Source organism: Lepisosteus oculatus, chromosome 1 (genome assembly GCF_040954835.1).
Source record: "Lepisosteus oculatus isolate fLepOcu1 chromosome 1, fLepOcu1.hap2, whole genome shotgun sequence".
In the NCBI taxonomy this organism is placed as follows: Eukaryota; Metazoa; Chordata; class Actinopteri; order Semionotiformes; family Lepisosteidae; genus Lepisosteus; species Lepisosteus oculatus.
Genome location: NC_090696.1, coordinates 6,701,264 through 6,716,642, shown reverse-complemented (window position 1 = coordinate 6,716,642; position 15,379 = coordinate 6,701,264). Strand labels below are relative to the sequence as shown.

The 15,379-nt window shown below is 43.1% G+C and overlaps 1 protein-coding gene across 1 annotated transcript in view; it reads left to right on the top strand.

Annotated features, from left to right (window-relative positions):
- poln (polymerase (DNA directed) nu) overlaps positions 1 to 15,379 on the top strand; it is a 146,946-nt gene that overhangs the window by 82,998 nt on the left and 48,569 nt on the right. The window contains exons 17-19 of the mRNA XM_069194065.1: positions 3,658 to 3,715; positions 5,855 to 5,932; positions 14,843 to 14,960. Coding sequence (XP_069050166.1) covers positions 3,658 to 3,715; positions 5,855 to 5,932; positions 14,843 to 14,960 — 254 coding nt within the window. The remainder of the gene's footprint in view (positions 1 to 3,657; positions 3,716 to 5,854; positions 5,933 to 14,842; positions 14,961 to 15,379) is intronic.

The window sequence follows — 15,379 nt, the reverse complement described above, 5'->3', positions numbered from 1 at the left end:
GCAGCGATCCTTCTCAGACAAGCACCCTCAATGAGCCCCCTTAATGTCAGTGTTATATACCCAACAACATTAGAAAACTGATGCCATACAGAAGCAATAAGTTAATAACTGCTACTCAGTCCTTTAAAGATGCAGTGGAACTGTGGCTGAGTTAAACAAGACACCATTCAGGCCTACTTAGGCCTCTGTTTGTCTGAGCCACCAAGTTTATCTTTAACGTGACCCATTTCTTTATCGTACGTTCATATGGCTGTTTCTAACTCGGCTGTTTTTGCTATTTGTACGGAAATTTTTGTCCTAAACTCTTAGCCACCAAGGCGTCATTCCTTTGCCGTCCTGAAAAGACCCACAATGTGCCATGGTAACATATACGGATTGACAGAAGCCATTTGTTTCTCTGTGTTGACATGTAACCTTTGCAGCTGTCTGCGTCTTCTCTCAACCAGGGGCAGTAAGAGCCTGTTTAACTGTGGCCTCTGGGTGTAGTTTATTCAGGGACATGCACAACCACCTCGGCTAATGGCTCAACCCTGGGACGGCAGGGGAAACATGATCGGCTCTAACCTTTAACCACGATTATTACTGTACAGTAGCTCCACGGTATCACTCCGGGCAAGGACCATTGCTAGAAATTCCCCAAACTACTTTGCCTTATCCTAGCAAAGAGAGCAACAGTGATACGAATGCCTTGCTTCCCATGTTTCTGGAGTTGGTTTAAGAATCAAGACCACCGTATGAAGATCCTGTTTGTAAATGAACTGAACAAGACATGGAATGTCATTGTTAATGGAAATTGGTCGCAACTGACCAAGTGGGCTTTATCCCAGAGCTCTGCCCGTAGGAGACTTAAGCCATGTCTGGTCCTTTGGGTGCTGCCCAGAATCCCTGTAGCAAAGATATTTGCAATGTGATGAAGAGTCCCTGATAACAGTGCATCAGCACTCTGAAGCGCAGCTCAGGCTCCAGGGAGGGCTTGAAGCCTGAACCGCGGTGTGGAGCCAGGCAGGGAAGCACGCGTGCCGCGCTATGGCGCAGGTCATATTCTGTAAGTGTCGTGCTGGGAAATGCGTGTCTGATGTCCAGTGCTGCTGTGAGGACGGATTTCTCCGCTCTGCTTTATTAAAATACGAATTTGAGTCCAGATTCACTTAAGGATATATTTGATTGGTAGATGAGAAAATAAAGTAAGCCAAACATACAATCTTTACTCCCTAAAGCTTCCCCATCTTTCAGTAAAAATCTCCCTTTTCTATAATGTTTCAAATGTTATTAGACAATACAGTAGAAGTTCTTTAACTGAGTGCAAAGGTAGCTATTTAGACTAGATTTAGGATTTTAAAATGTAGCGTACACGTTGACTCATGGTGAGCAACAATCATTGTCGACAAGGCAGTGTCCAGCTGGCACCTGAGTCTTGGCTTGCCAGTGAGTGTTCTTGTGCCCAGCGAGTAAAGATCTGCCTGCGTGTTCATTTGATCATATGCGCAATGTTAAGCTTTGGGTCCACCATCAGTGTTTTTCCTTGTGCATTTGATCTAAAACCTGGAAGTACTGTAACTGACTTGGATCAGTTTTGATTTGATAACTTGTCAAAGTTTGTTTGCGATGTCACCTGTGGCTAGTGGTTTCTTGAAGTTGTCTGGATTAAGATTTGCATCCTGGAAGTTAAATTTGATGTCATTTTTAAATGGCAGATTAACTTAGTTTTCTTATCTTTCTGAAGTTTGGAAGTTGGGAAGGGTTGTTTTAGGAGATAATGACATGATTGTTTTTCTTCGCAACATCAGATAAAGATACCAATCTGTTAAACTGGATATTCTTTTCATTAACCTTTGCTTATTACACGTAAAAATAATGATTTGTATCAGGTCTATTAGGAAGAGCCGCTGTTCCCTGAGGAATAGCTGAGGGTTTAGTGTAGATTGCAGTGCAGATCTCCTCCTAGCTGCTGGTGGAGCTCAGAGGCAATCTCTCAGAAAAAAACAAGCGGAAAAAAAAACAACAAACGCGGGACTTTGACATAGTAGCACCATTTGTCTTCGGCCGCATGAGCCCTTATCTCAGGAAGCAGGAGAACAAGCACAGGTCTCCTCAGGTGGGATTTCTTTCCGTTAAATTGATCTGTTTGTCCAGAACCACCTCCGCTTCTTTCCAACACAGGAGTGTTGACAGGCGGCTGGAGGTGTGCACACTCTTGTTCGTTCTCAGGAACGGGGAGCGGTGTGACGCGACTGCGCTAAAACAGTCGACTTTTGTTTGTTTCGGCATTTCCCTTTATTATAGCCAGTTCAGTGTTATTCCCTCCACAGTGGGTAAACCTGTCCTTGACCGTAGGTACAAAAGCACAGGTTCCTTCTGTTTGCTTCTTTGAAAATGCCCCCGTTTTTTTAGATTTCTGTAGAGATTAGAGAGCAGGAGCCCAGCGATCTGGGCAAAGTGTGTGAAGGGAATGTGTGGGAACCAAGAGCCTGGAGTACAGAGAGGTCAGGTGTGACGGGCAGGCCAGCCTTTGAAGCTTAATGAAGCTCTTTGAACTTTCAGCTGCCAAGGGCGTGCTTTGCCTTTTCCAGTGATGAACCCTTAAAAGTTAGCAGATGTGTCCCCGGCCTCTGTTTGCATTGTAACCTGCCCACTGTGCATTTGCAGTAATATTCCACATTTTCTCATTCTTGCTCAAAGCCATATCAATACCTTCTGCTTACTTTGATAAGGCAAAGTAACACATTGTATTATGATGAAGTGTGTATTTATGCAAAGGGTGGTGAGAGTATGGAATAAGCTACCCAACCACGTTTTTTTAATCTAGTACCCTGGTTTCTTCCAACAGAAGTGGCTGGATGAGATCCTAGGATCAAATAACTACTACCTAATAAATGAGCTAGACTGGCCCGATGCCTTCCTCTCATTTGTAAGCTTTCTTGCGTGCTTGTGTGTGTGACCTGTACTGCTGGGTTATTATCGCCCTTACCTGTAGTGTGTTCTTGTAACCCATTTTAAGTCAGCCTGGATGATGGGGTGAGTTGTGCAAATACTTTGCCATTTTAAGAAATAAAATAACAATGTGTCACTTGAAAGTAAAATATAGATCATACAGTAGTTCTAAGAATGATACTGGGGTACCCTGGGCCTGAATTCAGACCGGAGGAGTACAGGACCACAGGGCAGTGCTCGGTGCAGTCTGAAAGCTAGGCTGTCCTCACGGATCGTGTGTGGGAGTCAAGGCGTTTAGACCAGTAGCCAGCAGCCCACTCTGCTGTCAGCTCTCTCCTGTCTGTTTGAATTGGCCATCAAAATCATCCTTGGCCTCCTGGGAAAAATCTCAACGTTCCCCAGAATTCTGAAGCGCTCTCGTGTCAAGTATGAGATCGTCACTCTGCACCGTGTTTTTGCAGTGGTAGATGTCCATGGCTAGCAGATGTGAAACATATAAATTAAATCACAGATCTTTCAAGGAAAGATTCTGGTCTTTCTTTTAGTTCTTGGAGTTCGGATTGTATTGTGTCCTACTGTATGTGTATAAGCACCACGTTGTGCTGAGAATGATGCTATCCTGTAGCTCGCTGCTTTCATTACTTTGATTGAGTAACCATGTTCTGTGCGGTTAATTATTTTTAATTAATATCTTAATTTATTTTATTGTTCTCTTTGCAATTCCAGAACATTCAAGCCATTCCCAGGCAGTCTATTCAGATCATCAAGAAGCAATACGTACAAGGTAAACTACAAAGAGCAGGTTCTAACACCTGCTGTTAAATAACCTTTAGTGGCACCCAGAGGGGGGTGGAGAATTCACGAGATGACCTGGAGACGCCAATAACCAGTCATAGTTTGTGTTGTATATAGCACCAGTGAGGAGGCCGTCTCTCCATTACATCATGTGTGTACTGAAAAACTGCCACACACTCAAAGTCTGCGATTACATTTTTTATGTCACCTAATTAACATTTCAGGCAGACGAGTCATTTAAGTGCCAATTTAACATGTGGTTTTGGTTCCACTTAATTTACCGCTTGTTTCGTGTCCTGTGTTGTGCTTTCTGCTTCTGTTTCTCCCTATTTTTTTGTGTTACTGCTTTATTATTATTTTTTTAATTGTTTTTTTCAGTAGTTTCTGAAGAGATCTCTGAATTCTCAGCAAGCAGATTCTGGGAACACTGGCCCAGGTGTGAATTGTGTGTGTGCCCTGCAAAGCTGTCCAGGTTGGATCCTGCCTTGTGCCCATTGCTTGCTGGGATAGGTTCCCAGCTGCCTGAATTGGACAAAGCAATTAGAAGATCAATAGATGGGCACTAGTGTTGTACTTTGTTTTGGTTCAGAAAAGCTGTGTGTCCAAAGCTGTGTGTCAGAGTGAGCACAGAGGAGCTAAATTAGCATAGTCCTTCGGTAGCACGATTTATTCAGAATGTATGCATCACTTTCTAATGCGTCACAAAGAGATCGATGGAACCTGCACCAGTTAAATACTAACAACTAAATGGGCTAGATGGGCATAATGGCTCTCTTCTCTCACCTTTCTTCTGTTCTTACCCTCCTACCTTATTAAATGTGGTTTGAAGAGACACAATAAGATCGCAACAAATCAGAATAGAGAAGGCACACTTGCGTCTAGTAGCTTGGCCTGGATCATCACCGAGTGTCAGGTGCAGTTGGGTATATACTGTAGGTGGGGGTGTAGAAGCACTATTATTGGTAATTCTATTGATGGAGCAACTTCTCACTTCTTGATCCTATCTACTGTGTTGGAGTATAATGGCTGCCATGCATCAGATCCCTTGGATAAAAGGCACTATATAATTCATTACATATAGATTATAGTGGATTTTTTACACGCATCCGTTTGAAATTGACGAATAACTTAACAACTGTGGGAAAACTATGCTCCCTATCCTTACTTTAACACAGATGTAAGAAGGTTTCATACATTTTTTAAAAAAATCTCTTGCCAAAAAAGGCACATTCAGTCATTAGCCTTCCTACTCCCTTCACCTTCCTGTACTGCAAATAGCAGAGGCACTGCTAGTGTCCGGTCTCTCAGAGGACACCAGGCACCTGGAAGCCACTGCTTCCTGGTTTCTAAATGTCACCTGAGAAATGTGGTTTTAGACAAGAACTGCAGAATCTTGTCTGAACATAACCACAGTCCTACACAGTATTGTGGAGTAATTGTTTTACCCCTGTGATGTTTTTCTACACATTTTTATCTATCTGATTTTGTAATTAGCACTTGATTTACAACATTTCACTCTATAATAAATGAGGCAGAAAGTGGATAGGGATTAATGATCCAGAGTATTAACAATTTCCCTGTCTCTGATTTGCTTTCTGATGCAAAGATATACAGTATAACTAACATTTCTAAGGCTACAGTCCTCCACAGTAACTCACTCTGAGGTAATTAAAAGCTAGTTGGCTGTTCTTAATTACACATGATCATCAGTTCAGAAAAAAAAAACGTGCTTCTGTCACTGAGATATTTGGGATTCAGATGTCCCCGAGTTAACTTTTAATGCGTCAGATTTGTAGAAAGGCCCGTTAATTAAAACAGAATGTTGGCAACGTCAGGTCAATGTGTGTGCATCTTCTTATCCTGGCTATTCATTTCATCTGAAGGGGAGACCTAATGATTTCTAAACACTGACAAGGATGGAGCATGTACTGTGTTAAAGTGTTTATGACATTCACACTTATCCTTATTGCACACAGAATCAGAGAAATAGAATTTACTTTTCTCAGATGTAATGATTTTTTTTTTCATGGATGGAGGTAAAAGAGGTCAGGGAGGTTAAAAAGAGGTTTGCTGCATGGCTCTCTGCATTTCTGATGAATGTGACCCTGCGCTGTCTTTCTGTTCACAGGGAAGGAGCCTGAGGTTATCACTATTCACCCACGCAGTATGTTCATCTCAGAAGAAGGATGGACCTTCTTAGCAGCAGGTAGGTCCATTGCCTAAGTGTAACCAGGGCCTTTGCATAAATACAGTAGCCTGTCAAAGATGGTTACTGGTGTAGCGGCGAGGCATATTAATAAGACAGAATTAAGTGTTGCTGTGCTTTCCCAACTGAGGCCTCATCTCTCTGTTCATCTCTGTGGTGCAGCCACAGAGAAGCTATTCATGCAGGCTGATTTAAAGATGTTTTCTTTTGATAAGGGACAGCTCCCAAAGGGGGATGCACTTAGCTAAGCCTGGCTATCATGATCAATGGTCATCCATTGGTGCCTATCTGTCTAGGGAGTGCCAGATGGACATCTGGACTGCATTCCTAAGTGTCAGGAGTAAGTGACTCATATCTCACCTTGATCAACCAATCAGGGACTGGTAGGGCCGAGTAACCCACGTGGGACTCTGATGCCCATGGAACTTTCAGCCAATCAACGAGCTGAAGTTCCTCCAGGTAAAAACAGGCAACACAGAGAGCCTGTAGGAGGATTCTGTGGACTTTTCTAAAGGGAATTCAAAGGAGAATTCCAGGGCAGGACGGCCCAGGAGCAGAAGGCTCCCAAGGGCAGGACATTCTCGCAGCGCGCCTCCTGACCATCCTGAGACTCAGCCCGGACAACCACGGAACGGCCAGTGTGTCCGAGTGCCAGAACTTTCCTTTGTTCTAAGAGTCGAGAGCGGAGGTTGCCAGAGAGTAACCAGAGGATCCACCCGAGGTTAGCACCAGCAGCAGGCCTCGTGAACAGGTCGGAACTGTGGACAGCTGAATCACTATTCAGAACTAGCTCTTCATCAGGAACGAACCGGTCCTCTTCCTGACTTGCTGGGACCCACAGTCATCTTTTCTCCTGTGCGCAAACTTTGCTAGCCGGTCAGTGAGCATCAGCAGCGCACCGTCCCATCAGCAGCGCACCGTCCCAAGCCGCACAGCACAGCCTGGCACCGAGCCAGAGAGCGCGGATTGGACAGCAACAGCCTGAAACTGTTTCTTTGTGCCCGCAGGAGATCTGAATCCCCAGAGATTGGATGAGTATTCAATTTCACTGCATTACTGCTCGAGAATTCAATTGTTATCCCAACCAGTTGATATCAATTTAATTCCTAAGAGTTATGTACTTGTTTTGAGTATCTAATGTAGAAGTTATAACCAAGTTCATTTACGAAACGGTCTAAATGAATGATATACTGAACGTATGTCCTCTTGATATGTGTAACACTTCGTAACTGACTGAATATATACCTTTTGTTTTCTGATAACCCTCTCGATAAGATCTGTTAGGTTTATATGCATATTCTATGTATTAATAAATGTATCCTCGTGTATTAGTACCTAAGTGTGTGCGTTGTTTGAGTTATATCGCATGGTTGGATTCTAAGGCCATCAAAAGAATCATTTTGTGATTTACTGCTACAATTAATAATTGTCCCAGTAAATGCCCAAACCCGACAGAACTGGTGCCTTCAGAGAGCACGCTACACTGGGTTGGTCAACTATTTCCACAGTGTTTTTCTAAAGATGTCTATAACGCTAAGTTTGTTGGTTTGTATTCAGATACTGTCCTTTTTTTATTTTCCTAACAGTGTTTGCAGGTGTTTTCCTCATGGCTCATTAGGCTCCAAGATCCTCAAGGAGAGAATGGAAACGATGGTCGTAAATCCTTTGGAAACGCAGCCCTGTGGGTGAAATACAGGGACACGCAGTGACACATGGTCTGTGCAATGACTGAGGCTTCATCTGCCCTGATGGCCGTTCTTTAACGAGCCTAGAGTCTTCGGATCTGTAATACAGCCTCTGTCAATAGAAAATATTTAGTGCCACGGTTATGATTGATGAGATGGCCTATCCCCGCAGCCACTGCACTGTGTGAATAGAAATGCACTGGCAGGGCGTTCTCTCCCCATTCAAGATTTATCTTCCTTCTCAGGGGTCAAGTGATGTAGTCCACAAGCGACGGAGGTCACCGAGCTTTATATATTTTGCACACTTTGTCGCTGCGTGCCGAAATACGATATTCTTTTTTTCTAAACGCTGTGGAGTGCATCAGAAAATAACTGTTGAAATGGGATGTGGCTGGCCTGCAGAGATTAAAGCGAAGCTCACCCTCAGAGAGCATCGCTTCAGTCCAAACTAAGACAACGTCAATGAAACACAATGAAGACAATGAAACGAGTGGGAAAACACTTGACTGAAGATTTGTTTGAGGTTGGTAACAGCGGAAAATGGAATATTACAAATAGGCTCTTTTGTTTCTTCAGGCGTCTAAACTTTTTGAGACTAAAAATCCCTCCAGTGTACATCTGCCCACACTCTCGACTGTGTTCCAGCCACAACAGGCCAATTGAAAAAGAATAACTGGGACAGTAGCTCTTATTTCGTTTATAACCATTCACAGAATAAAGTTACATTCTTCCATTGTGTCAGATTTTCCTTTGAGTAAAAGCGAAAGGTGAGGCAGGGTGCGCTTTGCAGTTCTGGTGTCAGACCCTTGTGCAAGGACTGAGTGAAGAGCCGACACTCTCCTGAACCGAAAGTTGTTCAGAAAACTGTATGCGTTTGGGCAGAGTGTCAAAGCTGTTTTAATTTTATCTGCCTGTTGTTTCCTCTGATGTGTCACTCTGGATTAAGCACATGCGTTAGCTGAGCCATGCTTTCTAAAGAGCTCGTCTTCGGAAGGCACATTGTCTGGTATGATGACGGCTGATGTTACCGATGGTGTTTTGCAGGAAAGCAACAATTCCACACCGCCTTCTTCACCTACGTGTAGGCACAGTGTCTGTTCTCTCATGAAATTAGAGCATTTTTTTCATGTCCCCTTTAGTGACTCATGTCCTTGAGTTGGGGATCCATTGTGATGATGCGTGACGAAGACCTTCACATTCCTGTACGCACTAGCATCCCTTTCTGAAACAAGCATGTGCTGTGTAAAACAACAAAAATACAGTCCAGGCCTGAGAAAATCGATAGCACAAATGGGAAAGCTTGACATTTTGTTGGGCTGGAAATAAGTGTGGGCTACTAGGTTTTCTTTTTCTGGGCACTTCAGCTGTGAAAAATACTTTGCGTAATGTCTGTCATTTTTACGACTCACTCTTCTATGCGTTTGTGCCAACATAGCGGGTTCTGGTGAATGACCTGTGCCAAAGTGAACTGCATCAGTGCAGTCTGCATTAGCCAGCTACTTACCAGTTACCAGTCACTTATGAATGTGTTGCCTGAAATGGCACTTCTTTCTTGCAACAGATACAGAACTGGTTGTTCATATCTAATCAGGTGAGAAAGCATCCAGCTGAAGTGAAATGTTGCTTATTCTATGGTGAGATTCATTAGATCTTGTCTTACTGTTGCCTGCTCTGCTGATGGTTGTTGAAGCTCTGGTGTCCGGTCCCCTGACTCCGGAGCACTGCTCCATTGTGCCAAGTGCTCTCAGCTCCCACACGAGGAACGCTTGTACAGCACTTCCTGTAGTGTTACAACACCTAATGAAGGCACTTACTCTTTTCATGGGGAGCGTAATCGATATACAGTACAACTCCAATAGGAAGTCTGCACACTCTTCTTCCTACAGACCCGAAATCAAGAAACTTTAAAACAGAATTTATTTTACCCGTGTTATTATATTCTAATACTGTACAACTCCAAGTGAAAAACAAATACTCAATCACTCTGAAGTGTAATTACAAGTGGAAAACTTAGAAAAATGGGTTGGAAAAGTGTCCTCAGCCCTCAGATTAGTACAGCTGGAATCGCCTTGTACTTTGGTTACTGCCATAATTCTGTTAAGTCTGCAGTACACGTGCAGTGTTTGCCCATCGCTCCTTACAGAGCTGTTCACACTCAGTTAGATTGCGAGGGGACTGTTGAGGAACTGCAGCCCTTCAGTCATTCCACAGACAGTCAGTGGGATTGAGGGTCTGACTGGGACGCTCGAGGATACTGACCTTTTTGTTCTTCAGCAACTCCATTCTTGCCCTGGCTGTGTTTTTAGGTTCATGGTCATGTCGAAAGGTATGCTTCCCTCTCAATTTCAGGCTGTCTTCAGGAATCAGTATGTATTTTGCTCCATCCACTTTCCATCCTCGGTAGTGATGGTGTTCTGCGGGTGATGTGCTGTATTGGGGTTTTGGCCCAACATAACGTTTTGCATTCAGATCAGAAAGTTTCATCCTGATTTCTTCTTTTTCCGCATGGTTTCCAAAATCTCCACAGTGTTGTTTTGCAAATAAAATAATTCTGGTTTTATGTGTCTTGGTTTCAGGCTGTTAGGCCACAGAATGTGCTACTTTGGAAAGGGTGTGTAGACTTTCTATAGGCACTGTGTGTTTTCTCCCCCTGACCATCTTGATTATAACTGACTGATGATAAAGTGCTCTTCATTTTTCAAGAAAGGCTGCTCAACTGGCTGCCAAGAGATGACATATTGATTATTAATGTATTTGATGCATTTGGAACTTCAATCATCCTTCTTTAATCAAGTTGAATTGAGACAAGTCAGCGGCAAGTGAAAGCTTCCCCATCCCCTGCAATAGGGCTGGACTCTGAAATCGAATTGCTTCAGACATCTCTTTTTTTATTGAGTTCATAAAAAGGTAATTTTTGTGTATTACAGATTTAGATATTTATAACTCTTAAGCTGTCTTCTTTACTTTAATGACTTGAATGAATGTTGTCCTGTTTATACTGCCGAGAGGCTTTCAACAGAGACAACTGTCCATTAGCATGAGTCTCAGGAGAGACACTGTGACAAGCCTCTAGAGTCTTTTCAGGACACTTGCATAATTTTCATTAGCTAACGGAGGTCAAGCAGAGTGTCGCAGGCTCTCATCAACTTAAAGCAATGGCTGTCACTATGGACTGTGGAGAACAACTTGCCGATGGAGGTTTCTCCATCCTTAACGACTGCTCTCAGTAAATGAGCTTTGTTTTGCCAACACAGTGAGCTTCACGCCTGTGCTCGGAAGCCAGCTGACAGAGCCTTGGAGCTGGCGCAGCAGAAAAATGGAGCTTGGAGCTTTTTCAGCTTGGAGAGAGATTGCTCTGTTTCATTCTCCCTTAAAGAAACATTAACTGCAGTTCTTCTCGGGCCTTCACCTATTTTAAAGTCTGGCTGAGAAGCATATTTTGTTATAAGTTTCTTAGTATTCTGTTAAGGTTTCTATTGATTTTAGAGTAATGAGTGCTTTTGAACAGTACTGCTGTTAAATATTCAGCAGCTGAGAGACTCAAAGGGTGAGTGTGCGCCAAGGAGAGACATCTCCATCCTATTTCTGTCTGGAAATTAGACAGAAATCTTGGCTTCAGGATTTACAGTTGACGGCTTTGTATATTGGATGAGAAGAATGAAGTTGTTTTTCGGGCATCTCAGTCTGTATGCTTTAGTCTCTTGCCTGACACAACATGTAGTACCTACTGTAATTTGCACGTACAGTTTTTTATGCAGAAGACTCTATAGCCTAACTCTGTAAAAAAGAGATTCCTCCAAAAACCAAGTTGCTATGTTCTTGGCACCTGGAAGGAGGAGGATCGGGAATCGTTCATGTTTTTATGATCCACTAAACTGCACCATCGTCCAAAGAGCCAGAGACCAAACAGAAACTGGGAGTGTGCCCTGATCCTGGATTGCATCTGACAAAAGGCCTTTTTTTTCCTGTATTCTACTGCTGTTGATTTGAAAATAAGGGTGAAAATTGCCACATGAGCTGTGAACGTCTGAAAGGATCGGGAGGAGAAAATTAGAAGGTTAAGAAGGAAAAGAAAGGAAAAAGAAGGGAGTGCAGGAAAGGAAGCTGTGAAAATTGGTGTTGCTGTTGCCGTGGGTGGTACAATGGCGACAGGAGATCACTGTAACTCTCTTCTCTAAGCGTAATTACCCCTAACGTTCAGGATGATACCAACACCCCCACACAATGGTGGCTCGCTGCAGTAATAAATCACTATAATGCTGCAGTGCTACCGATTCTCTTTTCTCTCTTAGTCAGCACAGATACCATTGTAGCCAATAGCGCCGCCCCATGCAGTGACATTAAGAACAGTAGAGGAGGTGGAGAAGTGTACTGACCCCCAGTCCACCTCAGCACACACTCTGATCAAGCGTGACTTGCGTCTTAAAGTGATCATCTTTCTTTCTGGTTTTGTTTTAGGCAGCAGTGACATTTCTTCCCACTTAATTTGATGAAAATGACTTTTATTGGAAGATCAAATCTTCGGTATTTGAACCCAAGATTGTTTCCTTCAGGTGGCACAGTGATGAGCAGAGCTGGGGCACTGGGCTCAGTCCTATTACTTAGGGTTCTGTCTGTGTGGAGTTTGCATGTTCTCGCCATGTTGGTGTGGGTTTCCTCTGGGTGCTTCCGTTTCCTCCCACGGTCCAGAGACATGCTGGTCGGTTAATTAGCATCTTGGAAACCCGGCCCTGGTGTGAGTGTCTGTCTGTGTCCCGCGATGGTCTGGCGTCCTGTCCAGGATGTACCCTGTCTCATGCCCGTTGCTTGCTGGGTTCGGCTCCGGCTCCGCGGCTCCGATGGATGGATGGAATCCCGCCACAGCTGCTGTCCCTGTGCTGTGTGCTCCGGGGGGGCGTGTCACTCTCTCGGCCTGCTGGGACCAGACGAGCTCAGATTTTTGCAACACGGGCTGCAGTTGGGGTTTTCCTTCCGGGTTCTTTTTTTTATCAAGTGCTGTGGGAATGCAACACAGTTTCCATGGACGAAGTGCTGAAGTTACAGAGTGCATGAAGAGAAGGATCCGGGGGGGCCTGTCTCTTCGGACTTCAGTTGTTTCGGTCATCTCCAAGGGGTTAAGGACGGAAGAGCGTAGGAAAAGTTCCAAACGAAAGGGATCCCTCCTGCCTTGCTTGGTTGGATTACATTTCCTTTACGAAATCTCAATCATTAATACTTTCATTAACAATTTCTTTTTAAATTTCCTTTTAAAGTTTCTTTTAATAGTTCAATTAAGTGAATCTATATTGGAGATTGTTTAATTTAACATTTGCAGATAAAACTGATTTAAGTTCTATGTCATATTACGTTGGTTCTCTCCATCATAATCATAGTCTTTGGTTTTCCTGGGATTCCTATTTTCTGGAGGCTTCACAATCTGCTAATTAGCAGGTGAGGTAGATTGTCGTCAGTTTTTTTTTTCCCACCCATGCAAAGTCCAAAATTAAAATTGTGAATTCATCACTAAGAATGTTGTAGTAGGGCTACTGAACAACATAAGAATAAGTTCTTAAACCTACAAAAATAATTCAGTTTAATAATAATTAAAGACCGTTGTGTTTTTTCCATCATCTCGCGGTGCTTCAGCTGGTTTTGATTTCCAGCGCTCCCCGTTTCCCCAAACCAGTGCCAGGCTTTCCAGACAAGATCCTCTCAGGAGTTGCTTCCAGTTACGGGTCAGCAGTCCTGATGTTCCGGATGTTCCAGACCGTCTGTGTCTGAGACGTGGAAAAGCTGTGTAATTCCATTACTTACAAACTGGACAACTGTTTTATTTTCTTCATAAGTGTGTTTTAGTAACAGTTTTTTACTCTCCTGGGCTGTATATGTTTTCGTTTTCACAGAGCTTTCAGCCTGAGTTCTGAAATTGTGTCATGAAATCACAGAAAAGCAAGAATTAAATTCCGGTGATTGAAGTATTTGTTGCTCAGTCTTGTCACGAATAATACCGTGATGGTGGTTGCAGTAGTGTTATGTTTGTCATAATGTTTGGACATGAAAACAGGGATTATAAAATGCTTAAACAATGAATGTTGTTTATTGACTAGGAATAAAGTAATTGCTGTAATAATGCAAAGAGTGAATGTTTTCTTTCGGGGAAAATATAGGGCAAAAGCATATAGTTCGTTATGAATCCAGTTTCTGTCTTAATTTGAGATTAGAACATAAGAAAGGATGAAAATGAGAGGGAACCATTCAGCCCATTTCACCAGTTTGGTACTTAGTAGCTAATCGATCCAAGGATCCAGACATTGCTTGAAAGAAACCAGGGCTGGCTTCAATCACATGGCTGGGTGGCTTGTCCAGTGCTCTCATGACCCTTTGGGTAATGAAGTGCTTCCTGTTCTCAGTTTTAAATGCATTTCCTTGTACTTTCTGCTAATGTCCTCTGGTTCATGTTTTTCTGTGCACTTTGAAGAGGTTCACTGGTTTGAGATTGATATCTTTGAGGATTTTAAATACTAAAAGCTGAGTTTTTGTACCTAGCCAGCTGGCAAGGAAGAAGTGTGACACTGTAGTAATTTGTACCATTAATGATCATTTGCTGATGATCTCAGAGAGGCTGTTTCTCTAGACATTGTCTACTTCTGCTCACATTCCAATTATATAATGCAGTGTCACCTGACATAAAAGAATTGCACCTGTGTCATACAGGTGAGATAATCGCTAACCTATTCATCAAGTTACAACTTGTCCTAAGGAAAACCTTTAAAAGGTATCTCAGTAGTTGTGGAAAAATTCTAGGGTTCTATATGCAACATTGATTCTGTTTTGTCACTCAAGACAAAAAGTTATCCAGATTTTGGAAGACTCGCCCACCCTCAATATTTCATGACACGCAGGAAAGATGTGCCTGAGTGAACACAATTTGCTATATCCCAGATGTTTCAAATACAATCAGATTCTAAATTCCATAAAGTGAATTGCAAGCATAAATAATTATGCATGAATGCTCATCACAGCATGGGTGCTTTCAAAGACATTGTTGATGTTTGAAAACAGTGTTAACAAAATAGAAATCCTTTGACACTGAGTAGAAACAGGACTGATAACACTTTACTAAGGGGAGTAACTTGGGTGTTCCCCACTGGGCCTTGATGAATTGACATGCCATCACGGTGCCCTGAATACAGCTTGAACACCACCAAGCCAAGCCTTCCTGACGTTTGATTTTTCTGTTGCTTAGATTTCTCCCAGGTGGAGCTGCGTCTCCTGGCTCACCTGTCCTCCGACCCCGAGCTGCTCCGAGTCTTCCAGGAGCCCCTGGCCGCAGGAGATGTCTTCATCTCGCTGGCGTCTCAGTGGTAAGATCCCCTGTGTGTGCACGGTGTGGACCAGTGGTTGACCCCTTGATCCTTCACACTGTCTTCCAGGAGGTCTGGGGGCAGGGGACTACATGTTACAAAACGTTCATACGTCCAAAAAGCTCACAAGGGTATGGGTTGTATTGGATATCGTGGCCAAACCTGTGCCTTATTTGAATCCTTTATGTAGTTAGGTAGGTCATTTGCGAACAAACTCTAATTTATAATCACATCTTAGGTTCTACCCACTTACTGGAGCAATTTACCCACTTTGCCCTGGTTTAGTTTTCATTTAATGTTTCCCCTTGGGAAACCATAACACTTAACAGTTTTGTACAAGTAAATTAGTTTAATTTGCTTAATTGATTTGATTCTCCTTGAAATAATTCAATTGTGCCTTTTGACCTGAGCTGCACACA